Genomic DNA, 27754 nt, shown 5'->3' with positions numbered 1-27754 from the left:
ATAAATAAATATTTAAAAAAAAGAAAAATGTGGTATATTTACACAATGGAGTACTACTACACAGCAGAAAAAAATAATGACAGCTTGAATTTTGCAGGAAAATAGATGGAGCTAGAAAACATTATTTTGAGTGAGGTAACCCAGACCCAAAAAGATAATTATCACATGTACTACTCACTCATAGGTGTTTTTTAAACATAAAGCAAAGAAAGCCAGCCTACAAACCACAATCCCAGAGAACTTAGACAACAATGAGGACACTAAGAGAGACTTACATAGATCTAATCTCCATGGGATGTAGAAAGTATAAAAAGACCAGATCTCCTGAGTAAATTGGGAGCATGGGGACCTTGGGGGAGGATTAAAGGGGGAGGGGAGAGCAGGGAGGGGGGCAGAGAAAAATGTTGAGCTCAATAAATATCAATAAAAAAAGGAAAGGGTCTCATGTAGTCCATGTGGCCTTGAACTGTGTGGCTGAGGCTGCCTTTGAACTTCCAATCCTCGCCTTCATCTCTCATGTGCCGTGATTCCAGGTGTGCACCACACACCTGGTACATGCTACTGTAAACTTAGATGGTCTGCTGAGTCAGTGTTCTCCTGGCTCTATCTCTAATAGTCCTAGAAATAAAACACAGTTAAGATGATAGATACATGGGCTGGAGAGATGGCTCAGAGGTTAAGAGCATTGTCTGCTCTTCCAAAGGTCCTGAGTTCAATTCCCAGCAACCACATCGTGGCTCACAACCATCTGTAATGGGATCTGGTGCCCTCTTCTGGCCTTCAGGCATACACACAGGCGGAATATTGTATACATAATAAATAAATAAATAAATATTAAAAAAAGATGATAGATACATTTTATTCTCATCAAGAGTGGGAATTTAAGGACTCACTCGGCAACAGCATTAATCATTAAATTTTTGTGTGCCATCTTTAAAAGTAAAGAAGTCAATTTCTTTGTGTAAACTTGCATTTCTTTGTACTACTAAACGGGCATTCTTTGTGTGTGCATTGTAGGTTCACCTACATCCTCATTTTATACAAAATATGTGTCCTTATAGATTGGGAGAATGAATGAACTGGGAAACCTTGTGGGCTGTGTGTATCAAAGAGATGACTAAGGAGCATATTTTAAGTTCATCCTTTGGTTGCTCATAAAACAAGACAGAGGAAGGTTCAGGAAAAGTGTGCTGTTACCTGCACTACATTTGGATAGAGAGCAGCACACAGCACCGCAGATATCAGCTTGGGGTTCTCAGCATTCGTGTTGGCCTGTGAGAGAAACACAGCATTGTCCATAGGAGATGTTTTTGCAGGTAATGTGTTTGACATTATATTTCTTTCTTTCTTCTTTGTGAACCAGGGTTTCACTATGTAGCCCTGGTTGGTCCCGGACTCACAGAAATCCATTGGCTTCTGCCTTCCGAGTGCTAGGATTAGAGGTGTGCACCACCACACCTAGCCATTTTGTTTGATGTCTATCTTAAAACAAAAAAAAGTATCTACTTTTTTTTAATCAATTATAAAATTTCTTTCTAAGCAGAAAATAAATCTCCCAGACCATAGTCACACAGGACACATTTTAAAGAGCCCACAATGATTCTAGATGCATGCGAAGCAGTTCTAAAGTCAGTGTTTTGACTGTGATGTGATTAAGGGAGCCAAGGTGAAACTGCTGGCAAGCCCTGCAGCTCCCAGCAGTTCTAAGTGAACTCTTTTTGTACAGGGTTAAACAAACAAACAAACAAACACAAACACAGGCAGTGCTGATCAGCACCCAGGAGAGAAAGCCTGGTTTGTGAGACACTGAGAAGCTCCAGCAAATACTAATTGCTTCAGAACAAAGGAACACAAGTTCATCTGGAAGAACTACTTCTGTAATTACACAGAACGGACACATTTGTGGGCAGGGGAAGTCAAGAACACCACTAACCCCTGCTCACTGGGCTGAAGTGAAGACTGGCCGTGACGCCACAGGCCATATTTCAGTTGCATGTGATGGAACCGAAGTGAACCAGACAAGCACATGCGCTTTACCTCTTCTCCTGTGGCGTCCAGGACGCCATCTCCTCCTTGGGCCCTTTTCTCAATTTCCCTTGCTCTGAGTCCCTCTTTCACAAAGCCTATGTCGGACAAGAGCTCCGTGAACTGCCGTTTGAGGCTGGCCATTTCCTGAAAGAAGGAACAAACTTTTAAACGAAGGAGCTATGAACACATCAAAAAGGTGAGCGGCTCACAAACGTGCAGCAGCGGTGACTTGTAATGAGTGCAGACGGCCCATCTAACAAGACAGAGGGCTAGCTTGTCTGCCATCTTTAAAAGGTGGCTTTCACTTACTACAAACTGGCAGACACTTACAAACAAATCCAAAGCCTTTGAAATCCCTGATGATAATTTCTTTCTTTTCTTTTTTTCTTTTTTTTTTTCCCTTTTTGCTCTTTGAGACAGGGTTTCTCTGTGTAGCCCTGGCTGTCCTGGAACTTGCTCTGTAGACCAGGCTGGTCTTGAACTCCCAGAGATCTGTCTGCCCCTGCTTCCTGAATGCTCGGTGGAATTAAAGGTTTGTGCTGCCACCACCACCTGGCTAAATTTTTTGGTTTTTGTTTTTAAGTAATTTATTTATTTGTACTTTATGTACATTGATGTTTTGCTTGCATGTGTGTCTGTGTGAGGGAGTCAGATCCCCTGGAAGAAGAGTTCCAGAGAGTTGTTAGCTGTCATGTGGGTGCTGGGAATTAAACCCAGGTCCTCTGGAAGAGCAGCCAGCTGTTAACCACTGAGTCATCTCTCCTGATGACCATTTCTTGAATACCATATTACATTCCACACATTTTAACTGGGGTGTGGTAGGTCTGATTTTCTTACAAATTCTTGGGATGGTGAAAACGGACGTAATTTATTTGGCTTGTGGTACTGCTTGTTGCTTTAGTTTCCAATCCTTCTGTTTGCATTTCTGTCCAAGTCCTGTCAGTTCCTTACCTGAGCCGGGAGTGGACAATGTCTCTCTCTGTGGAACTCATGTGCAGAATTTTCCCTCTTTTCCTACTCTGTGGTCTTACTGGATCACAGGTGATGCTGGGGATGAGGATGTTATTAAGTGTTTTAGATTTAGACACAAAAAAGTACAAATGTCTTTGTCTTGTGCCTTTTGCTCAAATCCAGGCTTCAAGAACCAAATGTAGTGGCTCGTGTTCGCCATTTCGTAACTTGGAAGGCAGAGAGAGGCAGGAGACTGTTGGACCCAGATGTTTGGGGACAGCCTCAGCAACAAAGGAAGAGTCCACCATTTTAAAAGTGGGGGGCAGCCAGCACGCGGGAGGCAGAGGCAGGCAGATCTCTGTGAGTTCAAGGCCAGCCTGGCCTACAAAGGGAGTTCCAGACATCCAGAACTGTTAAACAGAGAGACCCTGTCTCAAAAAAAAAAAAAAAAAAAAAAAAAGTGGGAGAAGGCATACATAGGTGGTAGAGGGTTCGCCTAGCATGCTGGAAACCTGAATTTGACCCACATCACAGTCTGAACAAAACAGGTGAGGTCTCTACTCTGGCACAGCTTATCTGGCAGAGGGGAAGAAATAGATGCAGAGGATCAAGAACACTGATTTTATGACCCACTGTCCTCCCCTTCTCCATCCTCCAGATCTTTAACAAAACAAAGCTGGTAGAGCTCGATTCCATCACTTCCTTGGCTTCCTAGACACCGTGGAATGAGGCCTAAATATTGTCACAGGCAAGGAGCTATGGGGTTAGGGATGGTCACGGACCCCACTGATAGTGTGCTGAGAGCTACAGTTGTCTCTTGAGAAGAAGTCACATGATATGCATGTGTATGTACCACTGGGGAGACGGCCACCCTCACCATGCTGGTAGTCTGCTCTGCCTCCCACATTAAACCAAGGCAGGTGAGAGTTTCATCAGTCAAAGTCTCATGTCTGCCATTCTGCACAGCCAAGAAAACCACGCATGCTCAGAAATAACCTCCCCACCGTCCAGAGAGGACAAATGGGTAGAACTGCAGGCCCTCTGCGTAACTGTGAGCCCTACAGTGGAAATGGATGAAGGGACAGCAGAGAAGCCACTCACCTGCAGAGTTCTTCCTGACAGGAAGTTCTGTCTGCAGTAATTATAGCCCGCTCTCGCGCTTTCTTTTGTACTCAGCTGCCAACCCTAAATTGTGGAGAAAATCAAGCTGAACTTACTTTAATGTTGGTGCCAACTGTGGTTATAAACCTAAGTTCTGAGATCACCTTACCTTATATGCACAGAGAAGGGCCAGATAGTCACTGTTTGCAAATGCAAATTCCAGCTTTTTCTGGTTAGCCTCTTCTTTTTTATCCCAGGGAGACACCTAAGTGAGGGAGATGGATTTGCAGGACAGTTTATCTGAGGTTTCAAATGGCACTTCCTTACTGCCGAAACCCACTGCTTGGGGAAAGCTTCTTGCACGGTACAAAGTGTGCTAGTCCATGGGTAGGCTGATCCAAGGCAAGCGCGATACTGAAGCTAATGAATGGCCTTTTGTTCTGTGAGTTCAAAGTGAGCCCAAGATAAGCAATTACGGTTTTTTAGTACCAGATGGCAAAAGATAGTCATCAAAGACCTACCTATTTTTTGGATTTGTTTGGCTGTTTCTTTCTTTTGGTAATGATTATTTTTATTTTATGTGCATTGGTGTTCTGCCTGCATATATCTGTGTGAGGATGTCGGATTCTCTGGAACTGGAGTTACAGTAGCTATGAGCCGCCATGTGGGTGTTGGAAATTGAACCTGGGTCCTCTGGAAGAGCAGCCAGTGCTCTTAACTCTGAGCCATATTGCTCAGACTAGCCTTGAAAACTGGGCCCAGGGCTGGAGAGATGGCTCAGTGGTTAAGAGCACTGGCTGCTCTTCCAAAGGTCCTGAGTTCAATTCCCAGCAACCACATGGTGGCTCACAACCATCTGTAATGAGGTCTGATGCCCTCTTCTGGACTGCAGGCAGACATGCAGACAGACTATTGTATACGTAATAACTAACTATTAAAAAACAAATTAAAAAAAAGAAAACTGGTCCTAGCAGGAAGGTTGTACAAAACTTAAAGCCACAGTGGGATGGTGATACATCTCCCTGCCTTAGTACTGGAGATGGAGCCCAAGGCCGCACACATGCTGGCAAGTGCTACACTTTAATCCTTAAAGGCCACTGACTTAAATTCTTGTAAATGGGTGAACTGTATACACAAATAATATTTCAAAAGTTACTTTTAAAAGTTGGTAAATGCATTCATTACTTTTTGAAATTATATAGGGGTCTCTTGCTGCCTTACTGTTTTTTGATTTTTCTATAATAAGCAATAGCAAACTAAAACCACATTATTTTAATAGCTATACCTCTAATACCCAAGGGTTTTTTGGGGAGGGAGGGGGATAGAGATCTTTCTAAGGAAAAATTTCACATCCCATATATAAGCAAATTTTTAGAGGGCTCGCATATCTCTGAGGCCTAAAGATTCCTTCTAGACTGTGACATAAACTCCAATTTAGACAAATGCTCACTTACAAAAGGGGACTTAAAGGCCAAGCTTGCAGCAATGGTGAGAGCCGGGTCCAGACAGCGGAAGATAGACCCAAACAGCATCAGTTTGCCGATCCTCACGTCCACTGGCAGAGAGGCCAAGTGATAGCCCAGAGGGGTCAGCTTCTCATCTGGAGTTAGGGCTCCCAAGTCCCGTAACCGCACTTTTGAGGCACGAAGGGAGTCAATATGGGGAGGTTCAATGAGCCGCGCGAACACAGACTGGAGATTATGAGAGCTGAACATTTCCAAAATTTTAATTCTGAAAAAGAAAAGAAAATCATAATTTGTAAATTTGATATATGACAGAATGAAGCAGAGGGGCACCTTTTGTTTCTTGAGTGAGAAAGATAAATGCTTTTTTAAAAAAGACTGGCTTTGATCATTTCAATTCTGTGTAGGTGTGTCTGCACGTGGGCATGTGCACCTGAGTGCAGGTGCCATTGGAACCCAGGGTGTAGACCCCCTGGGGCTGCAGTTACAAACTGTGGGGAGCTGCCTGGCGTGGGCGCTGGAACTGAACTAGGGTTTTCTGGAAGAGCAGAAAGTGCTCTTAGTTACTAAGCAGTCTCTCCAGTCCCTGAGAAATGCCTTTTAAACCACACACTTGTGGGTTCTGAGACAAGTAGAAGCTGCCTCCCTAGTCCTAGGACTGCAGGCGGGGCCACTGCACCCAGCAGCACTTCTGCGTTAGAGAAAAGACTGAAAGTCTCTGGTTCTCTAGTTTTCTTAGCAGTGAACTACAGAAACAGTCCAAGTTCTCAACTTACCCATATTCAAAAATTCTTTTTTATAAACTTTCAAAACTGCTGTGTTCTCGTAACTGTGGGTTCAAATTACAAAGGAGAATTCACATGGGGAGGCAGTGTTGGAGGATGTGGAAGCTTGCGTTCTGCCGAGGCCAGGGAAAATGGTACAGCTGGAGGAGGTGCCTCAAAGAAACTGCAATTAGAGCTACCAGATGGCTCACAGATTGGACCTTTTCTTTTGGTTTTTCGAGACAGGGTTTCTCTGTGGCTTTGGAGCCTGTCCTGGAACTAGCTCTGTAGACCAGGCTGGCCTCGAACTCTGCAGATGCTCTTCCTTAGTGCACGTATTTGGTACTTAGTCTCTTCCCACCGGAGCTGGTCCACTAACGTGATGCGCTGGCAGTGAGGAATGCACTGAAGTTTCGAGTAGGACAAGGAAAGAATGGCCTATGCTGGCATACAGGTGTCCCTATCTTTCTACTACTAAGTGTTTCAATAACCCTTTTATGCTACACGTGCTACACTTCCCTTCCCTATTCCTTCGAGTCAATCAACTGCCAAAGTTCTCTCAACTCCCTTCACTCCCTTCCATCCACACCACCATGACCTCAGTGCAGAGGATCAGCCCCTCCCCTACTGCCTTTCCATTGTTTGGAGATGGGTTCTCACTGTGTACCCGATGAATCTGGCTTCAAAGCCAGGATCCTCCTGCCTTACTCTCTCAAGTACTGGGATTATAGGCATGTGCCATTCTGCCATTCTGCATGGCTTCTTCCTCGATTTGTAACTTCCAGACTACGGACACAGCGTTTCTACATCCTATAGCATACATCCTATGTGACCGAAGGTTACAGGGCTGGGATTGTAGCCCAGTGGCAGAGCACTTGACTAGCATGCACAACATCCTGGGCTCAACCCAGCACTTGGAAAAAACAGAAAGAGCTTTATGCAAGTAATCTGTATTCTTTGGGGATTTTTTTTGCTTTTCAAGTTAACAACTGGATAAAAGAGAATGGATAAATTTCATTCCTTATCTATCACCAAGCAATTTTTCATAAACATTGAATCGAAACTTTTTTGTTTTCAGACAAAGTTTCTTGTGTAGCCCTGGCTGCCCTGGAACTAGCCCTATAGACCAGGCTGGTCTTGAACTCACAGAGATTCGTTTGTCTCTGCCTCCCAAGTGCTGGGAGTGAAGATGTGCACATTGAATCTGTTCAAATCCTATTTTATGACATTTGTTCACTGGCTAATAACGGTGTCGTAAATTTTGTTTACTTTTCTCTGATAACGAGGCTGTAGATTTTCCCCTGGAATAATGTGACATTAATGTATAATCTGGCAGCAATTCCCTGGCAGGTCAAGTTACTTTCCTAATTTACAAATGCATTTTTGAGCTTTATGGTGGGGCCGAGCTCTGCAAATGCGAGACTGTGTGTAGAAAGGTAAAAGGAAAGGGAAGGGCCACACGTGACGTGCTTTCTTTGCAAATGAATGAGCTCATCCACTCTATTCTTAGCAAAATGTCTTCCACTAGGAAAAGGAGAACATGAAGCTTAAATAGCACGAGAACCATGGGACTGCTGGGAGCAGAGCACACACGTCAAGATGTCACCTTAGGCACAGCTGTTCCAATGGCACTCTTTGTATTTCTGGTAGCTGCTGCTTTAAAAGCTGATGGCTGTAGTGGTGGCTTGTGAACAAATGGAAGCAGACTCCAGATGCAACACGGCCAGCTCGACCTTTTCTCTGCAGAGCATTGGCCTGGGACACAAATGTGTCCTCTAGACTTTCCATCCCTTTGCCGGCATCGTATCTGGAAAGGAAAAGGAAATACAAGACTGAGTGATTCTGTATGTATAAGGACACACATGTGTGTGAGCATGTATGCCAGAGAACAGCCTCGGCTATAACTCTCCAGGCACCGTCTTCTCTCTTGCCAAGCAGGGTAGGCTGGCCAGCCAGTGAGCTCCAGTTTCCCTTTCCCAACAGCGGCCACCACATCTAGCCTCTTTTTGCTTTGCTTTCTTTCCCTCCCTCTCTCCCCGCCCCTCCCCCTTCCTTCCCAAGTGTGGGTTCTGGGGATTGAACATAGTTCCTGCAAGTACTTTACTGTGCCACTTTTAAATTTGTGGTTAAGACTACCTGGCATGGACAAATAGTCCTGCTTATTACTTAAGACATCCACCTTATCCCTACAGAGATACACAGTGTTCTGTGTATTCCAGGGCTGTGGTATAACTAGTGCTGATTTAAATGCTACCAACACCACCACACACATTTTCTAAAATCATTTCCTTTTCATCCAAGCACACGAGGAAAAAATCACATGGGAAAATGAATCCATTGCTTCTGAGGTAAAACTTTAAATTGTGTATCCTTGTTTGACTTTATCATTCATGACGCTGGCCACTGAATCCCACAGACAATATTCCTTTAAAGGGGACCTTAGCATTAACCCTCCACAGCCCTGCCATCCTAAACGAGGTATCTGTAGTGCCTCTGGTACCTCACCAAAAGAGAATACCTCTTTTCCTTCATCTTCCCAGAATCGATGACATAAACAACATCGTCAATGGTTATGGACGACTCGGCAATGTTGGTGGAAATTATAATCTTAGTTACGCCCGTGGGAGGCTTTACAAACACCGCCTGCTGCTCTTCACTGGATAACGACGAGTGCAGTGGATGGATAACACACCTAAGGAGACGGAAAACCACAGTGAGGGTTCTGGGGCGGGTGACTCCAGGTCGGCAGCTTCCCTGCACTCCTCCAGGCCCAGCTCTTCTCAGTGTGAGGCTCCTTCTGATCTTACAAAACACTGCACCAGCTCTGGAGAAGCTGGGGGTTAATGCAGTAGTGAGCCACCAAGAGGAACAAGCCTAGGTCCAGAGAGAGGGAGGCAGAGCGTGACACAAGTCAGGGTAGTCCCTGCTAAGCCTCTAGGGAGTGTCTGATAGCTAGCTTTGCCCCGTACTGAAGGCACGTCCAGGGACTGGCGGAAAATTACTTTCCCTCAAAATGACAGCATCTTCCCCTCCTCTTCAGGAATCTAGCAACTGAAATTGCATGCAAATTTGCTGAGTCACTGTGGTAAATGAAGAGAAATGTCTGTCCTTGATGGAAAGGAGTGACATTTCCTGGAGCGCAGAGGTCTGCCCACGTCCAGCTGGCACACACAAGACAGTCTAAGGAGGGTGAGAAGCACAGGGCCCTTCTGCTCCTGTCTCTGTGGGTGGCTGCAGTGAGTGACTATGGCTGGACAGCCGGCGGCTTACCGATGACTGCGTCTGTTGTTGAAGAGCGCGTTAGACTGCAGCTGCTCATAAAGCATCTTGATTTCTGCCAGCCCCGGTAAAAACACAAGTATAGCACCTGAGATCGAAAAGAGAGACTCAGGTAAATGAACAAGGAAGATAGAATAGGTTATAAATTGTTTGTAAACCAATAATCTGGTAATTTTTCACTATCAGTTTTTCTTTGTAAAGCCTCAGTATTTAAATGAATATGAAATCACATTTCTGTATATACCCTGATTTACTTTTTTTTTAAAGATTTATTTATTTATTATGTATACAATGTTCTGGCATATATGCCTGCAGGCCAGAAGAGGGCACCAGATCTCATTACAGATGGTTGTGAGCCACCATGTGGTTGCTGGAATTGAACTTAGGTCCTCTGGAAGAACAGTCAGTGCTCTTAACCTCTGAGCTATCTTTCCAGCCCCAATACTCTGATTTAATAAGGACAAAGTAGAGTAGTATTACTCTTTTCCAATAGAAAAGGGAAGTGTAGAAGAGCATGTCTTACGTTCATGCATGTGTGCAAGTGTGGGTGTGTACCATCTGAGGACCAAAACCAATACCTCGCACACATCAGGCCCAGTTCTTCAACATATTTCCTCAGTACCCTGGCCACTTGCATTCTGTTTCTATGGTTATGAAGACTCCTTTGTTAATGAAATCCAGATATGTTAGTGGATATGATAAAAATAAACTCTGATCTGCTTATCTAAGTTCAGACACATTTGAAGGAGACAGTTTATTAATTAGTCGTGACTTATTAATCATTGATGGCCTTTAAACTTGTCCATTAAAGAAAACAAGCAACAGTAACAGATCATACTGTATTTCTGTCCCAACAGTTGCTTTATTTTGTAGTTTTTTGAGACAGGGTATCCCTTAGTAGTTCGGGTGGTCTTGGAACCCACTCTGTAGTTCAGCTTGGCCCTAAACCCACGTTGACTCTCCTGCCTCGGTCTCCCAGGTGCTGGGGTTACACGCATGAGCTTCCACGCCTGGCTTTCTCTTGTGCTTCATTCACAGAAGAAGCTGATAACCTCCTCACTAACATCTCCCTCCATCTCATGTAGGTAAGCAGGATGCCAAGGTCAGCTGTGTAGTAAATCAGGGCCCCCAGAGCTCATTACCTACAGCCATGCTTACTTTCCCCATGGACAAAGAAGGAATCTAAATCATCACAAAACCAGAGGCAGGCCAAGCAGAGGTCTTGCGGGGATGTTTTCTCACACTCAGCCACCCTGAGGAAAGAAGGGCATCAGTACGAAGCACACTACTCAGTCCTTTGCCAGGCCAGAGCTGATAGGCTGAGTGCCTCATTCATTACCAACACTCAGTTTCTACGCTCTTTCTATTGCACGTCCCATGCTGCTCTATACGAAAACGACACAGATTTAGAGTAGTAAAATAATCTGTATAGAGATGGGGAACTTGTCTATATGTTTTATCTACTTTATTATGATCTGTTCCTCCCTCGTGGCTTGGCTACCTGTAGGAATAGCTCTGATATTCACAGATAGGTCACTGGTTCTTTGTTAGTTATTTTTTGAGACATGGTCATACAACCCAGCTGCCCTGGAACTGCTTTGTTGCTCTGTAGACCAGGCTGGCCTTGGACTTGCAGATCTGGCTGCCCCTGCTTCCCAAGAACTAGGAGTATTCAATGTGCCTGGTGAATTTTGGTAATTTTCTAAAATTTCTTTTTGGCTGGCATGTTTATTTTCAGTAAATCTTTTTTTTGGAATGAAACCACCCCTAGTCCATTAGTAATACATTAGCAACACCTGATCACTTACTTGCCAAAAGACAACAAATAAGAAACTTAATAATTTACATGGCTTTCAAGTGCCCTTAGGACATATCACATGATGGTAAAGTCTAAACTGAGAGAGCAACATTACCGTCTCTCTTAAGTCATATGGGACAAGCATATAAAGTCTTTTATTGATCTTTATTGAATTTTACAATTTCACTCAATCAGCACCCAATCCTTCAACAAAAATTAGTTTTAGCTAGGCATGGTGGTGTACACCTTTAATCCCAGCATTTGCAGGGATAGGTGGCTCTCTGTGAGTTCAAAGACAGTCTGGTCTACACAACAAGTTCCAGGCCAGTGAGGGCTACATAGTGAGACCCTGTCTTAAAAAAATATATTCTGCATTTAGATGTTCCAAGCACTTTCCTAGGAGCTGAGAAGTCCAGGGTGAACAAGAAACCCCTGCCTCCCTCACCACTCTCAGGACAGGGTTAGCCTGGCAGTGCAGCCCTGGCTGTTCTGGAACTTGCTCTGTAGAACAAGTTGGTCTCAAACTCAGAGATCCACCTGCCTCTGCCTCCCTAGTGCTGGAACTAAAGGTGTGCACAACCACGCCTGGCAAACTCTCTGCTCTTGAATTTACATTCTACTGAAGGAGATGGATCAGTAAGCAAAACAATTCTAGACAGTGTCGGGTACTAGTTGCTTTGAACATTGTGACAGCAAGAGTGAGGACAAGGTCGCAGAGAGGATGGCCTGCAGTGGGGACATCATGTATGCAGAACCGCAATGTGGAGGATTCAGTCAAGAGATCTGAACTCTCCTGGGCACAAGGGACTGCAGTGAAGACGGCTAGCACGATGAGGGTGGTAAGGGACGGAAACCATGACACCAAGGGTGACCTACAGCGCGGGGTTCTCCTGTCTCTCCTTCCCAAGGGATGGGACTCCACCCACATACCACCATTCTGGTTTGTGAGACACTGGAGCCTTTCTACATGCTAGGCAAGCATGCTGCCAGCTCAGCTACACACAGGGCCTGATTTTCATTCATTTAAAAGATTTATTTTTATTCACACACACATAAATTATGTATTTGTGTGTGGGTATGTGCATGTGAGTATAGGCACCCTTAGAGGTGAGAGGCATTGGGCCTCCTTGGAGCTGGAGTTAGAGGCTGTGAGCTGCCCAGCATGGGAGCTGGGAATTGAACTCAGGTCCTCTAAATAAGCAACAAGTGCCATCTTTCACCCTCTATTTTGTTTCTTTGTTTGTTTTTGTTTTTTGAGACAGAGTTCCTCTGTGTAGCCCTGGCTGTCCTGGAACTTGCTCTGTAGACCAGGCTGGCCTCAAACTCAGAGTCTGCCTGACTCTGTCTCCCAAGTGCTGGGACTAAAGGTGTGCACCACCGCCGTCTGGCTTGTTTTTAATCCTAATTTTCTTGTATGTCATGGTGCTGGGGATCAAGCCCTTGTCTGAACACACTGAGCAGATGCTCCACCACTGAACTGCACCCCAGCCCTACTTAGTTTCTTTCAGGAGTTGAGACAGCTTTATAGAAGATTGACTACTGTCTTTATTTTACAAACAAAGCAATTAAAATCGAGAAAAGATAAGGACTTAGTCAAATGTATAAGGTTCCTAATAGCAAAGCTAGGAGGAAATCTATCAGACTCTAAGCTTGGGGTCTTACCCCATGCCCTATGGTCTCGTGTGCAGTTTTCCAAGGCCTAAGTGTTTACTATGTGGATCACTGGGGCCTAGAGAAGAAACGGTCACCTGGAGGGTAGGAGTGCTTGCCGTCCACAATCCACTCCAGCAAGGCCTCTATTAAGTCAAAGTTGACTCTTTCAAAGTCCATGACAGACATCGTCTTGATGACTGACTTGCTCACCCCTGAAAGAAAGGTAAAGATCAGAATAATTACACCTCTGCCTGTGAGGTCGGTGAATCTTGGGTTGGTTTAACAGTACAGGAGTTCAAATGTAATATGTGGTGAATGCTTTCTTTCAGTCCCTCAGACAGCACTGCTAAACAGAAGTACTTCCTTCTCTTTTTTCTTTTAAGATTTATTTATTTATGGGCTGGAGAGATGGCCCAGTGGTTAAGAGTACTGATTGCTCTTCCACAGGCCCCAGCACCCACACACCCAGCTCACAATTGTATATAACTCTAGGGCCTGACACCTTCACACAAGATATATATGCAGGCAAAACACTGATACAAATAAAATGAAAATAAATAATTCTTAAAAAAATTTATTAGATATAGTATTCTGCCTGAAATATGCCTTCAGGCCAGAAGAGGGCAGCAGATCTTATTATAGATGGCTGTGAAGTAGTTGCTGGAAATTGAACTTAGAACCTCTGTAAAAGAGCAACCAGTGCTCTGAACCTGTGACCCATTTCATCAGCATCATTTTTTTTTTTTTAGGCTAGCCTTAAACTCAAGAGAAGGATGACTTTGAACTTTTGATTCTTCTGCCTTCCTCTCAAGTGCTAGGATTGTAGGCACACACCGCCACATTTGGTTTCTGTGTTGCTAGAGATCAAATCCAGGGCTCCATACCAGGTACATAAACACTGTATCAATTACATCCCAGCCCAGAAATACCTCGTGCCCCATTAGAACATTGAACTCTCTCCTTCTTTCCATCCTTTCCACCATCATGTATTTATCAAAATTTTAAGATCTAGAACAAAATTCAGTCAGACACATTTTAGAAACCCTGTCCAGACTCAATCAAACCTTGAGTCAGGAAGCCCAGGCAGTGGTTACCACAGGAAGACACGAATGGAGCACAGCTGCTTCACGAGCATCTTTACAACAGTGCTAGACCATTACGGTGCTTTGAGACATAAATGATGCTTCTTCCTTGAAGAGTGCATGCGAGTTTAAAAAATTCCTCCATGCAGGGCATGGTGGCGCACGCCTTTAATCCCAGCTATCTGGGAGCAGAGGCAGGTGGATCTCTGTGAGTTCTAGGATAGCCAGGGCTACACAGAGAAACCCTGTCTTGAAAACCAAACCAAACCAAAACAAACCAAAACAAAATACCCGAAAAAACCAAACCAAAACCAAAAGACTTCATTCACACCATACCCATGATGTCTATCCCCACATGCTTTAGTAAGGATCTTTAATCTTGGGGGCTGGAGAGATGGCTCAGTGGTTAAGAGCACTGACTGCTCTTCCAAAGGTCCTGGGTTCAATTCGATCACATGGTGGCTCATAACCATCTGTAATCAGATCTGGTGCCCTCTTCTGGCCCGCAGGCAGGACACTGTATACATAATAAATAAATCTTTTTTTTTTTTTTTAAAGGATCATTAATCTCTCCCTCCCCACTGGAGTCTTAGTAAAGACTTCCTTAGCTCTCCCCTCAGCTCTTTGGGTCTCTCACTGAATATGAAGCCCAGTTGTCAGTGAGCCTCAGGATCTTGTGTTGTATGTGTCCCATCCATCCCGTCCATCCATCTGTCCGTTTGTCCATCCATCTGTCCATCCATCCATCAATCCATCCATCTGTCTATCCATCCTCTCCTCGTGCTGAAGTTACAGGTACTCAGGAACACACCTGGTTTGTATGTGAGCTCTGGGGATCTGAATGCAGTTCCTCAAGTTGTGTAGCAAGTATTTTATCCATGCATCCTCCCCAGTCCAATCTTGACATTTTAAAGATTATTTTGTAGAGTGTTCTTCTATTTGGTTATCTGATATTTTACCACCATCAAATTAAATCATGAATATCACAAAACAATGTTGAATTTTCAGTGCATGATTGAGGTCTGCAATCTTTGTTTGCCCCATTATTGTGTTAACTTGATCATTTAGTTAAGATTCTTCCCTGTCTAATTGTTATTCATTCCCTTTGTAGTTAAGTCATTCATGGAGAGGTATTTGAGATTATTTAAATATTGGGGAAATTTTACCAGCCAGTGTTAGCATTATACATAGACTTTTATTTACTTATTCATATTACTTTTGGTTTTTTTTGAGACAGAGTTTCTCTGTGTTGCTCTGGCTGCCCTGGAACTTGCTCTGTAGACTAGGCTGGCTTCGAACTCAGAGATCCACCTGCCTCTGCCTCCTGAGTGCTGGGATTAAAGGCCACCACCATCACCTCCCAGCTATACATGGACTTTTAAAATAACATATTTTAATTGGGTATAATAGTATATGCCTATGGACCCAGCTACATGGGAGGATGGAGCAGGAGTTCAAGGCTAGCCTGTACAACATAGTAAAACCTCTGTCTCAAAAAAATAAAAAAAATTAAATAAAATGACAGCTGTAAAGATTCCTCCTTTAAATGCATTTTAATTGTGTTGTCAGGGAAGCCCTCCCCTGTGACATACTGCGCCTGTTACTGTTCCTTCCTGTGTGGTCTGCTATACCTATAACCAGAAAGGAACACACAGGACACACACTTTGTCTTTGTCCTTAAGGCTGAGACTAGGTCCCAGCCACCCTCCCTGCTCTTTCCCCTAGTTTCTTCTATCCCTCACTTGTCTTTTCTGCGTAAGAGCCTCTAACCTTTGTTACTCCTTCTGCAGGGTCAGCTGCTTTTTCTTTTATCTCCTAGCAAAGACTTTTTTTTTTTTAATTTTCGAGACAGGGTTTCTCTGTAGTTTTTGGTTCCTGTCCTGGAACTAGCTCTTGTAGCCCAGGCTGGCCTTGAACTCCCAAAGATCCACCTGCCTCTGCCTCCCGAGTGCTGGGATTAAAGGCACGCGCCACCACCGCCCGGCATCTCCTAGCAAAGACTTTTAAAAATTAATAATAATTTTTAAACTTCCCTGGCAGGTATGGTAGCTATAATCTATGCAGTAGAACTGCTGACTTGGGAACTTTTTTTTTTTGGTTTTTCGAGACAGGGTTTCTCTGTGGCTTTGGAGCCTGTCCTGGAACTAGCTCTTGTAGACCAGGCTGGTCTCGAACTCACAGAGATCCTCCTGCCTCTGCCTCCCGAGTGCTGAGATTAAAGGTGTGCGCCACCACCGCCCGGCCTGACTTGGGAACTTTAAAGTTGTTTTGACAAATTTAAGGCAATGTTACCATAAAATAAAAGTCCTATTTTTCTGGATCATGGTGGGATAGAAACGACAAGAAACTTTTGGCGTATTTAATACCATTCCCTGAGTGCGCACATTACCTTTATAGCGGACCAAGAGCTGCTTAAAATCTAACTGTTGATCTGGTATTGTGTCTTTGACGGAGTCCTCATCCTGAAGGTGAAGCGACAGCCTCAGGTCTTCCTCCACTTCTTCGAACGCAGTTCTGTTGTGCCTGGCTTTAAGCTTTTCCTTTGCGATCTGTTTCATGGAGCGCATATATGGGCTCCCATCCTGTAATACATATCTGAGGGAGAAAACACAGGAGTATGTCTTGGGGGTGTAAACCAGCCTCCCACTTTGTTTCCTCTCCAACAGATAGCTGTCCTGCTTCTGCCCAGTTCGTGTGTTCCCTCCCAGCAGCCCGGGACTCTGCTGGCTGTGCCCTGTTTCTGGTGGGGATGAATGCCATTGGTTTTGTCTAGACATCCAGAGAAGACTACGGAGAAAAGCACCCAGGAGGAATGGATGGACATGCAGAGGGCATGTGAGCTATGTTCTCAGTTGCAGTGCCCCTAACTTTAATTCCTTCTTTGAGAATCTTACCCATGCCCCAAAGGCCCCAACTATAATTCTAAAGCAGCCAATTCCAGCCTGTGCAACCAAATGTAGTCCTGACTTACCAGTCCTTTTCTGAACACTGCTATAAGACCATCTTCAAACACACTGCAAGACTCTTATTAGACAGCTGGAGTTTGTTAGAGAAAACACTATTACAGTGCCATGCAAAGGTATACACACTAAAATCTCTAGGTCTGCCACTAAATCACGGCGCCACAGGCCTTCTGAGAGTCAATTCCAAAAGCCCTATTTTCTCATCATTTGGGAGAACCGATGGCCATAACTATCTGGGAATTACTTTCCCTAGAGGTCGAAAGGTTTCTCAGAGACCCTGTGAAAGGTAAGGACTGGGGACAGCGACCAAGTGGGCTCTCTTTCCTCCTACCTTGTTCACTCTGATAATTCCCATTTTAGTTCTTATTTCTTCATGATTCTCTACAAGAGTTTATTTGCAGAAAGGGTCCTATGGCTTTTTAAGAAGTCTAAAATGAGTGAGTTCCGTGACAGCCAGACAGTTATACAGAGAAGCACTGTCTCAAAGAAACAAACAATACCAACCGACCAACCAACCAAAGAAACAAAACCAACCAAAGAAGTCTAAAATGTCATTATTCTATAATCTTTGACTTACTTCAGTTCCTCCCCACCATGAAATGTCATATTCTCCTTTTACATTCAAATTTCATTTGGTTAGCGTTTACCAAATGCCAGTTTTACATAGGGGCCATGGCAGTGTGGTGTGGTGTGGTGTGTGAGGTAAAGAGCCTTTCAAGAAACGTGGAAACCAAGGAAGCACCAAACAGTCACTATTCTGCAAGACAGAACGGTATAATAAAAGTACCCAAGGCTTGTAAGAAACAAGTGGATGGAAATTCACCAAGGTGGCACTCAAGCTGAGGGTTAAAGAATGACCTGGAAAAAAGGGGGAGGAAGGAACAGACAGTAAAGACGTGACAGCCTGCTGTCTGAGAAACAGCAATCTGATGATAAGATTCATACCGCGAGCTCCTAGACATCGGGGCTGTTTTCACCCTAGAGTTTAGTAGTTAGTAATAAGATCCTGATCTGGAAGTTTTTAATCACAGAAGTCCTTTTAATCACTAAAATGCTTTGAATCTGATAGCCAACAGGGATGGGTTTAACAGCAAGAAACAGCAAGGATCAAAGCTTCGAGGATTCATGGCTAAAAAGTCATAGAGAAATCCCTTGTATACAACAGAAACTACCATTCCTACCCAATTCTGAAACTATATAGGTTGATCCCTTTTGTTGTGGTTTTGTGTACATGTGTACGTGTGTGTGTGTGTGTGTGTGTGTGTGTGTGTGTGTGCTCGAGCCTGCCTGAATAGTCAGAGACAACGTGTGTAAGTCAGCTCTCTCAAACTCAGTGGAAATATTTTACCCTCTAAACAATTTGGCTTCCTCCATCACATACATCCTTTTTAAAATTTTTTTTGTTTGTTTGTTTTTTTGTTTTTTTTTTGAGACAGGGTTTCTCTGTGTAACAGCCCTAGCTGTCCTGGAACTAGCTCCTGTAGACCAGGCTGGCTTCGAACTCATAGAGATCCACCTGCCTCTGCTTCCCGAGTACTGGGATTAAAGGCATGTGCCACCACTGCCTGGCTAAAAATTATTTTTTAAGATTGATTTTTAATTAGTTTTAAGTATGTGTTTCTGCATATGGGCATGTGGATGTGGATGTGTGGTGCCTGTGAAGGCCAGAAGTGTCAAAACCCATGAGACTGGAGTTACAGATTGTTGTGAGCCACGATCCACACAGTGGCTGGAAATTGAATCTATGTTCTTTAGAAAAGCAGTCAGGATTCCTAACCGCTGAGCCATCTTTCCAGTCTCCCGCACAGACACCCTAACATTCAGCCTGTATCACAGGCTTCTCGAGAGCATGACGAGAATAGTACATTTACAGAGCATGTATTATGGTCACATGCAATTCTAAACACACTTTCTTCCCTTTCAGTTTTAATTTTTAAGTTTTTTGAGACTGGGTTTCTCTGCATAACACTCCGGGCTGTCCTGGAACTCACTCTGTAGACCAGGCTGGCCTTGACCTCACTGAGAGGCACCTGTCTCTGCTTCCCTGAGTGCTGGGATTAAAGGCGTGCGCCACCACAGCTTGGCTAGGTTTTAATCTTTAGCCAAGTAGGTACTTATAAAGGCCAGGAGAGAGAATCATATCTTTGGAGCTGGAGTTACAGGCAACTGTGAGCCACCCATCCTAACCAGTCCCCCAACTGGGAACTGAACTCAGGTCCTCTAGAAAAGCAGCAAGTGTTCTCTTTTGCTACTCTAGTTAATCTATTACGCTACTAGTTCCTCACACAGCCCTTGTGACCCAGGGAAGTGCTGTATTAGCAGATCTGTTTGACGCACAATGAAACTGAGCTCGGAGACACTAACTTACCTGTCAGAGTTAGTTACTAAGAAGCAGAACTTAAATACCAAAAGTTTGTTTGCTAACAGAAGGAGGAAAACAAAAACTCAATGGAAACATTAAATGAAAGACTAAAGGCAATTGGAAAGGACGGTTAGTAGTATCTTGCACACTAAAGATTAACAAGAAGTGTGTTTTCAAAGATTTTTGATGAACTTCAATTAATATCTTCCTTACCTTGTCATGGCAATTGCATCCTCCAGAAAAAACTGATCAACAGGAAATGCACGACCTAGAAAAAAAGAAAATAAACTAGAAAGGCATCAGACTACCCAGGAAGGTAGCTGGAAATGTGTGTGCACGTGTGCACACTTGGGCGACTGTGTGTTTGTACACACTATCTATATATTAAAACAATACTTGGAATAACAAAGTACTATTAGTTCTGTGTTCTTGGAAGTATTTTGTTATTTGTCTTTTGAAACATGGTCTCTCTACATAGCCCTGACTGTCCTGGAACCCACTATTTAGACTAGGCTGGTCTTGAACTCAAAGTGATCCCCTTGCCTCTGTCTCCTGAGTGCTGGAGTTAAAAGTATACACCACTACACCCAACTTAAAAATATTCTTAAAAAGATTTTGATGACAGAAATTTGTAGGTGTAAGTTCTAACTAGCAGAGAGAACATAAGTGGGCAGCAAGGGGATGATAATTCCTAACGGGACTTTAAAAATTCATCACACTGTTTCTTCCCTCCCCACACAGAGACTTGAAGACCCAGCGTGCGCTTTCTCCTTCTCTTTGATTGCCACCACTTGCAAAACAAGCTCCAATAAAGCTATTATTTCAGTCGGTGTTTCCAAACTGTCCCTGTGGGTCAATCAATGGTAGAAGGACAAGCCCAGGCTCAGAATGGTGACTATCTCACAAAGAGGCTGCGAAAGCACCACAAGCAAACAGACTGTCCACCTCCCTGTCTCCAGAAGGACCAGTATCTGAGATTTAGCACAATCCATGAGTGAACAAGTATGGTATAAATAGGCATATTTTCCCTTTTTATAACAAATTATTCCTGAAAACATACATTTTGATGTTAAACACACAGAATGCTAGAAATCCTAAGAACTAGGACTTTAAAAGGTCACACACACAATTAAAATCTGGCAAGTGGATAAATGACCTCCTCCTTGGCTGCTTAACACTGGGACCTTCTGTTGTAAACGAACCTCTTCTCTAGACGGGAAGAAATGCCTCCTGTTTAGAATGGACTCTGAAGTAGCGACCCTGGCTTACTTAGAGGGATGCACAGCAACAGAACGAGACTGGTGAACAGTGTGCTTTGGTTACCTGGAATAGTGATAACTGGGCAATAGCTGAAATACTTTGAGAAGAGCCCAGCATCCAGAGTTGCACTCATGAGAATGACCTGGAGGGTTGGTCTCTGCGACACAATGTCCTTCAAAACTAGCAGTAGGAAGTCACTAGAGACAAGAAAAGACACCCGTGGGTCAGACACATGCGACATGTGAGAACTAACGGCTTTTGTGTATTTGGAGCATTTAAGACTTAGGCGGGAAATGTAAAACTTAGATGTGTCACAGTCCTGGTTGTGAACAGTTTGAATTTAAAAATATAAAACACCAGTTCTCTTCAACTAAATTCAGTGCAAGGCCGATCAAAATACAGATAGGATTTATTGCTGAAGTTGATCGTTCTGATTCTTTATATCTACAGGTATACAACGTACACATATAAAGATTTTCATTATAGCATTGTTTGTAAGAGCAAAGTGATGGAAATGGCAAACGGTAGCAGTATCCAGTCTACAGAATGGCATGCAGCTGCTAAAAGTCTAAGCTAGAGGTCTAGATGAGGAGCAAACACTCCTCAGCCTACTGATAGTGGAAACCAGAGCACAAACCCTTCTGTACTTAGGGAGTGACGCATGCTGCAGGAGAGCAGGACTCCAAGTCATCCGCACAGGTCTACGCGAGCCCACAGCTGCCTGCTCTCTCATCAATAGGGTAGAGCCTGCTTCTGTTCAAATGGCAACCCCAGTGTGCCGTTCTTCTCCAAGTCCTCCGGGGAGCTCTCAGTGAGCGCTCACTAACGTGGCTCTCAGTGGCATGGCCGCACCCACTCTCATTTCCTGCTGCTCTAACTAAGAGTCAGGCTTCCATTCTTCCTGTCCTTGAGGAACGCAGCTCAGGGTCTTTGCATGCCAGTAACTTGCCAGAATGAGTTTCTGCTAACCATTCTCACAAATGGTCCCTTACTTCCTTCAAGTCTTTACTCAAAACACATGTTCAGCAAGGCCTTTCCTGGCTAATCTATTAACATTTCAAATGAACCCACATCCCACCATGTATTTCGTTCCTTCTTAGAACTTGAATACTTTGTGTTTTACTTATCTACTTCATTATTAAGCTCCCCTAACAATCGGAAGGCAAACTCTCAAGGACAAGGACGTGGGGGTGTGTTGTCACTCACTACCCCCACGCTCATGGCACACCGAGTGCTCAATGAATATTTATTAACTTACAGAATAAATACATCTTTCTATAAGACACCATCTGAAAACAAAAGATTTCTAATAAAGGAGCAGGTAGTCTTTCATTCATGTTTTCTGTTTGGTTTTTCAAGACAGTGTTTCCTCTGTGTAGCCCTGGCTGTCCTGAACTCTCTGTAGACCAGGCAAGCTGAGCTCCACCTGCTTCTGCCTCTGAGAGCTTAGATTAAAGGGTGCTACCTGGCTCCCTTCTGTTTATCTCTTTTGCTAGCTGAATCTTCAAGCTTGTTTGCTTTAATTTTTTTAAATCAGTTTCATAATTTGGCATTTTCAGCTTCCTTAGTCTGACAGATTTACTTTAGGTCTTCTCAGGATATCTGTAACAGCATTTTTTGGAAGGCCCTTTATTCCTACAACCTTTCTTTTCTACTAGTTTGTTATTCTTTTTGCACAACATTTATATGACAAACTGATTAACATCATGTGTCTATGTGGCCTTTGCTCAGTTTCTAAAAGTGTTTCTTTTCCTTTTTTTCCCCCCCAGAGACAGGGTTTCTCTGTAGCTTTGGAGCCTGTCCTGAAACTCGTTCTGTAGACCAGGCTGGCCTCAAACTCACAGAGATCTGCCTGCCTCTGCCTCTTGAGTGCTGGGATTAAAGGTGTGCACCATCATTGCCCATCCTAAAAATGTTTCTTAATGATTTCTAATTCTTTAAAATAATTTTAATGTACTAGCCAAGCGGTGGTGGCGCGTGCCCTTAATCCCAACACTTGGGAGGCAGAGGCAGATGGCTCTCTGTGAGTTTGAGACCAGCCTGGAACCTGGACCCTGTCTTGGAAAAATAAATAAATAAAATGAATTCCAAATGCCTTATTATGATTTTTAAGGCCTTTGAAGATTTGGCTCCTGGTTCTCTTTTCCCTGTCTTCTTCTCTTTCATTTGTTACTGCTCAACCATATTGGCTTTCCTCAGCTCTGGCCTCATCACGCCCATTCCCACGGCAGAATTCTCATCTGTGCTGTCTTTGTTCCAAGTGTTAGAGGGATGCCCTTTCATACTGCAGCTTACGATTTAAATGTCATCTCTTCAGAAATGTGGTCTCTGACCATCTTATTGTGTCACTTTTTGTGGTTTCTCATTTCTTTTTCCTCTCAAACTGTGAAGATGAGGAGGAGCTTCTTATGTTTGTATCCTCAGCAACTACCACACCACTAGGCACTAGAAGTTGGCATTATAAACTTACGGATGATCCAAAGGACAGAGGAAGCACATATGGACCAACCCTGGGGACATGGCATGGCGCCTAAGAGGCTCTCCTAGTGATGGGCATGCCCTCTGCAACCACCGCACCACAGACCTTGGCGATCAAGACAGCACTCCTCCCTCCAACTTAGCCATCCTCAGGCTCTCTCACCACTAGTCTATGAAACTCAGCTGGAAGCAGGGGACAGTTCTTCAGCCATGTCTTCGCTTTACAGGAGAGGGTGTCCATGGAAACCTTCCTTTTACCTTTCTTCTGTCCTCTCATGCACTTCGTCGACAATGATGTGGGTGACTCCTTGCAAGGTGGCGTCTCCTTCCAGCCTCCTCAGCAGCACGCCTGTGGTGCAGTATAGCAGCCTGGTGGCCGAGGACTGACACAGAAGAGAACAATGTCACAGTTAGTGAGGTTTTGAAAAAGCAACTATTGGTGAGCCAAACTGAATGAGTATGAATGAACTTAGAACCACCAGCAATTTCATTTAATATGAGATAGTAACTACAGCTTCTGGCTAAGGTCAACATACACCCTCTTCTGCCTCATATTAAAACTTTAAGACTCTCAAAAAAAAAAAAAAAAGCAACCCAACACCTAAAACTGCTTTGCTTGTTTTTTTGAGATAGGGTGGATATATATAGCCTAGGTGTTCGGAAGCCCACTATGTAGACCAGGATGCCTAGAACACAGAGATCCTTCTGCTTCTGCTCTCAACTGCTAGGAGTAAAGGTGTGCACTACCAGGCCTGGTTATGAAACATTTCTTTAAAGTTTAAGTCAAGTCTACATTTGCTTCAGGTTTAATACAGGTTTAATCATTTCTGCTAATTAAGAATAAAAGCCAGGGCTAGAGAGAGGGCTCGGCAGTTAGGAGCACTGTTGTTTTTTAGAGGACCCAGGTTTGAGTCCCAGCACCTACACAGCAGCTCACAATCATCCATAGCTTCAGTTCCAGGGATTCCGTGCCCTCATCTGGCCTTCGCGAACACCAGGCATGCACACGGTGCATAGACGTACAAGCAAGCAAAACATTTATATATGTATATAACACACACATATATAATAAAATAAATCTAAAAAAAGGTTTTAAAAAATAGAAAGCCTATATAAAACATATTTGGTGCAACCAGCTAAGAGTTCCTACATCAGAATGTTTCTCAAGGGATTCCAACCCCACTGAAGGTGATTGTTAAGTTAATAAACTGTAGGTCCATATCCCTAATTGCCTGTCAGTATCCAGATCCCCCAAATTCTTTATGTCTGAAAACTGATTTCCTATGATCAGCAAGTAAGCAGTGCACACACACCTTGACACTTTCCAGCCGGATCTGGTATCCCACAGTCAGACCCACCCTTTCTGCTCTTTCCTTAGCAACGCGCTCAGCAACAGAGACTGCAGAGATTCGTCGGGGCTGGGTACAGATGATGTTCGCCACCCTTTCAGGTGGCCCGTGCAGAGAATTATCCAGAATAAACTGTGGAATCTGTGTGGTTTTTCCACATCTGTATGTCAAAACAAAGGAGTCCTAAAATGAAGTTTTCAAGGGCTAGTTAACAAAGCAATCACGGGCAACAAGGATCTAAAGCTGACGAGAGAGAGCCAGGCTGTTCAGCTAGTGCCTAGTGCTAACACCTACTTAGAACCCAGACCTAGTAAATCCTAGGAAAGGGGCCTCAAATGATAGTCTAATATCACTGATAAAATGAGGGCCATGGAAAAGACACAAGTAAGAGCAAAAAATGCCTCTAGGGATGTGAACTCTAGATATAGATGCCAAAGAAAAAGAGAATTAGCTTATGATCTAAGTATTCTAGGGGGCTTCGAGAGAAAGAGTGCTTACTGTGCAACATGAGGACCTGAGTTCGAATCCTCAGTACTCAGGGAAAAAGCTGGACATGATTGTGCATGCTCCTGTAACCCAGTGTTGTAAGGGGGGGACAGAGGATCAATGGACAATGGGGCTTGCTAGCCTTCAGCCCAGTCAGGTTCAGTGAAACCCTGCTAAGGGATTAAGGCAGACAGTGCTAGAGCAGCCCACCTGACATCCTCCTACGGCCTTTCTACTCATGAGCTTGGACACCTGTACACAATCCCTGTCTCCCCCCACCAACAACGTTTCATAGTCTTCTCTTTGATGTAGATTGACTTGGCTATAAATGAACTAAAATAAAAAACTATGAGAAACTAGAAGATATAAAATTACTACGATCTTAGTTGAGTCTCAGCACAAATAGAATAATTCTTTGTACAACCCTGAATAAAAAACCAATTAAGCCCGAGAGTTGCCCAGGACAAGCAGGCTTCTTTCCAGTGAGAGTATGGAACAGGAAAAAAAAAATGTTACTTACGTTGTCGCTAAAAAGAACAAAACAAAACAAAACAAGGAACTTTAAGGAAAGTAGGGTAAACGCAGAAGGCGTGTGCTTTCAAGCCTCTGACTTCACAACGGGCCCTGCGTCAGCAAAGGGCTCCCGAGGCAGAGGCGCACACCTACAAGATGAACGTTGGAGTGTGGCCCTGAGACTACAGAAGCTGCCTGACAACCGCCTACACGGGTGTCATTTAATACCTGACAGCGAGAACAAACGTGCGGACAGCATCACCACAGCTGTTTCTACGCTGATCTGGTTACGGTGCCAGTGTCCCTGTGCAACGTGCACTAAAGCCGCGTTGGAAGTAAAGCACGTTCTTACCCAGTCATACCACTTATGACAACCACTTGGTGCTTGCTCAACAGTTTAAGAATTGTTTCTCTTTCTTCCCAAGCAGGCAGTGTTCGTCTCTCTTGCAGAATTGAGTAGAACTGTCTGGACATCTAATAAAAGTCAAGGAGAAGGCAGCGGTTGAGTCACGTGTGGTCGCCTTTCACAGAACTCCACTCAGCGCCCCACAGCGAGCTGCACCCCTCCTGCTTCCTCTTTAGCAGTTCGCTCTCATGGCTCAGACACGGCAGCCTGAATGCAGGGGACTTTGGTTAGCAGGCTGGCTGCTGAGCCCACAGTGGAATCACAACCATCTTCCCATCTAAATAAACTGAAAGGCATAAGCTTCTCTTGCTTAGCGCTTATCTGATCCTTCCCAGTGGGAATATTTCTGTCAACACTGCAATAAAGCCTGTGTGTCCACACACGCACTGTCCAATACAGTAACTCTGGCCACATGGAGCTACTGGCCCTTGACATGCAGGAAGCTCTTCTGGGGCACCGAACTTATCTTAATGAGTAAGTGTAAGAGGCCAAAGCTGGTTAGGAGCTGCTGCAGTAGACAGCGTAGCTCTACACCATATCAACATAGGAGCAATTGCCAAGGCTTTCTGTTTGGCCGTTCACCATAACTACAGAAATCAGTTTCACACTATAGGTCAGTACTCCGAACACTGCATTGTATGCTAATCCTATGGGGGAAGAGAAGACGGAGGGTGGACAGTTAGTAAGTACAGGGTTGGCTAGGAGGGAAACTTCTAATGTTCTCTAGCACAGCTCAGGCTGAAGTGGGAAAACAAAGCCATTCTGTGCTACACAGTAAGTTCTGGCCAGCATGGGCTAGAGACCCTGTCTTTAAAAATAATGTTTTTTGTTTTTTGCATATATCAAAATTGCTATATAAGGATTTTTTTAATGTTCCCAAAGAATTGATAAATGTCTAAGGTGACAGATAATACAAGCACTAATCATACATATACATGCACTAAAATGCCATACAAGTATGTCTGTGTCAACTAAAAATAAAATAGAGTTGGAGAGACAGTTCAGTGGTTAGGAGCCTGTATTGCTCTTTCAGAGGGTGAGAGTTCAAGTCCCAGCACCCACATCAAGTGGCTCATAACCATCAGTTAAGCCTAGCTCCAGAGATTCAATGCCCTCTTCTGATCTATGAAGGTACCTGACCTGCACACATGTGGTGCACATAAACTCACATAGATATAACACAAATGAATAAATAATAATATTCTTTAAAACTAAAATAAATTTTAAATGAAAAAATAATTTATTATATTCTGGAACAATATAGAATTATACTATTATCATTTCCTGCATCATGCAAAGGCACACTTTTCTTGTTCCTATCTCTTTCTTTCTTTCTTTCTTTCTTTCTTTCTTTCTTTCTTTCTTCTTTCTTTCTTTCTTTCTTTCTTTCTTTCTTTCTTTCTTTCTTCCTTTCTTTTTTTGGTTTTTCTTGACAGGGTTTCTCTGTAGCTTTGGAGTTTGTCCTGGTTGAACTCACAGAAATCTATCTGCTTCTGCCTCCTGAGTGCTGGGGTTAAAGGCAAGCATCACCACTGTCTGGTTTCCTATTGTTTTCTTTACGGTATTATTATATACATTTTTATGATCTATTGGCATTATAGTAAATACTTGATAATATATAAAAATATAAAAAATCACAGAAGGGTCCTCAGACATCATCAGTTAATCTAATCCACAAATTCAATAACTAACTGTTGCCTTACATCCAACTGGGTCCCCCAATTTACTTACGGTTTCTTTTAAAACAATCTTCATGTCAATGTGAAAACAGCACAGCCTTTAGAGACAGCGGGCTTGAATCTCTGTTACCACTTACTA

At 43.7% G+C, this 27754-nt stretch overlaps 1 protein-coding gene across 5 annotated transcripts in view; it reads right to left on the bottom strand.

Moving 5' to 3' along the window:
• Dhx57 (DExH-box helicase 57) overlaps window positions 1-27754 on the bottom strand; it is a 57330-nt gene that overhangs the window by 13722 nt on the left and 15854 nt on the right. For 4 of the 5 annotated variants that reach the window (XM_050163479.1, XM_050163478.1, XM_050163480.1 and 1 more), the window contains 15 exons: window positions 25883-26004; window positions 24496-24691; window positions 23441-23565; window positions 20768-20901; window positions 19658-19712; window positions 16509-16714; window positions 13133-13249; window positions 9578-9674; window positions 8826-8999; window positions 7914-8114; window positions 5535-5811; window positions 4250-4345; window positions 4081-4164; window positions 2038-2172; window positions 1198-1272 (listed from right to left, as the gene is read on the bottom strand). In XM_050163479.1, coding sequence (XP_050019436.1) covers window positions 1198-1272; window positions 2038-2172; window positions 4081-4164; window positions 4250-4345; window positions 5535-5811; window positions 7914-8114; window positions 8826-8999; window positions 9578-9674; window positions 13133-13249; window positions 16509-16714; window positions 19658-19712; window positions 20768-20901; window positions 23441-23565; window positions 24496-24691; window positions 25883-26004 — 2094 coding nt within the window. Of the gene's footprint in view, window positions 1-1197; window positions 1273-2037; window positions 2173-2515; window positions 3076-4080; window positions 4165-4249; window positions 4346-5534; window positions 5812-7913; window positions 8115-8825; window positions 9000-9577; window positions 9675-13132; window positions 13250-16508; window positions 16715-19657; window positions 19713-20767; window positions 20902-23440; window positions 23566-24495; window positions 24692-25882; window positions 26005-27754 lie in introns of those variants that run through there. The other variant, XM_050163481.1, reaches the window with a different exon arrangement.

The sequence above is a fragment of the Alexandromys fortis genome, unplaced genomic scaffold (assembly GCF_014885135.2).
Source record: "Alexandromys fortis isolate MF-2015 unplaced genomic scaffold, M_Fortis_MF-2015_v1.1 scaffold_136, whole genome shotgun sequence".
NCBI lineage: Eukaryota > Metazoa > Chordata > Mammalia > Rodentia > Cricetidae > Alexandromys > Alexandromys fortis.
The sequence above is the reverse complement of the archived record's forward strand: the minus strand, read 5'-3'. Positions and strand labels throughout refer to the sequence as shown.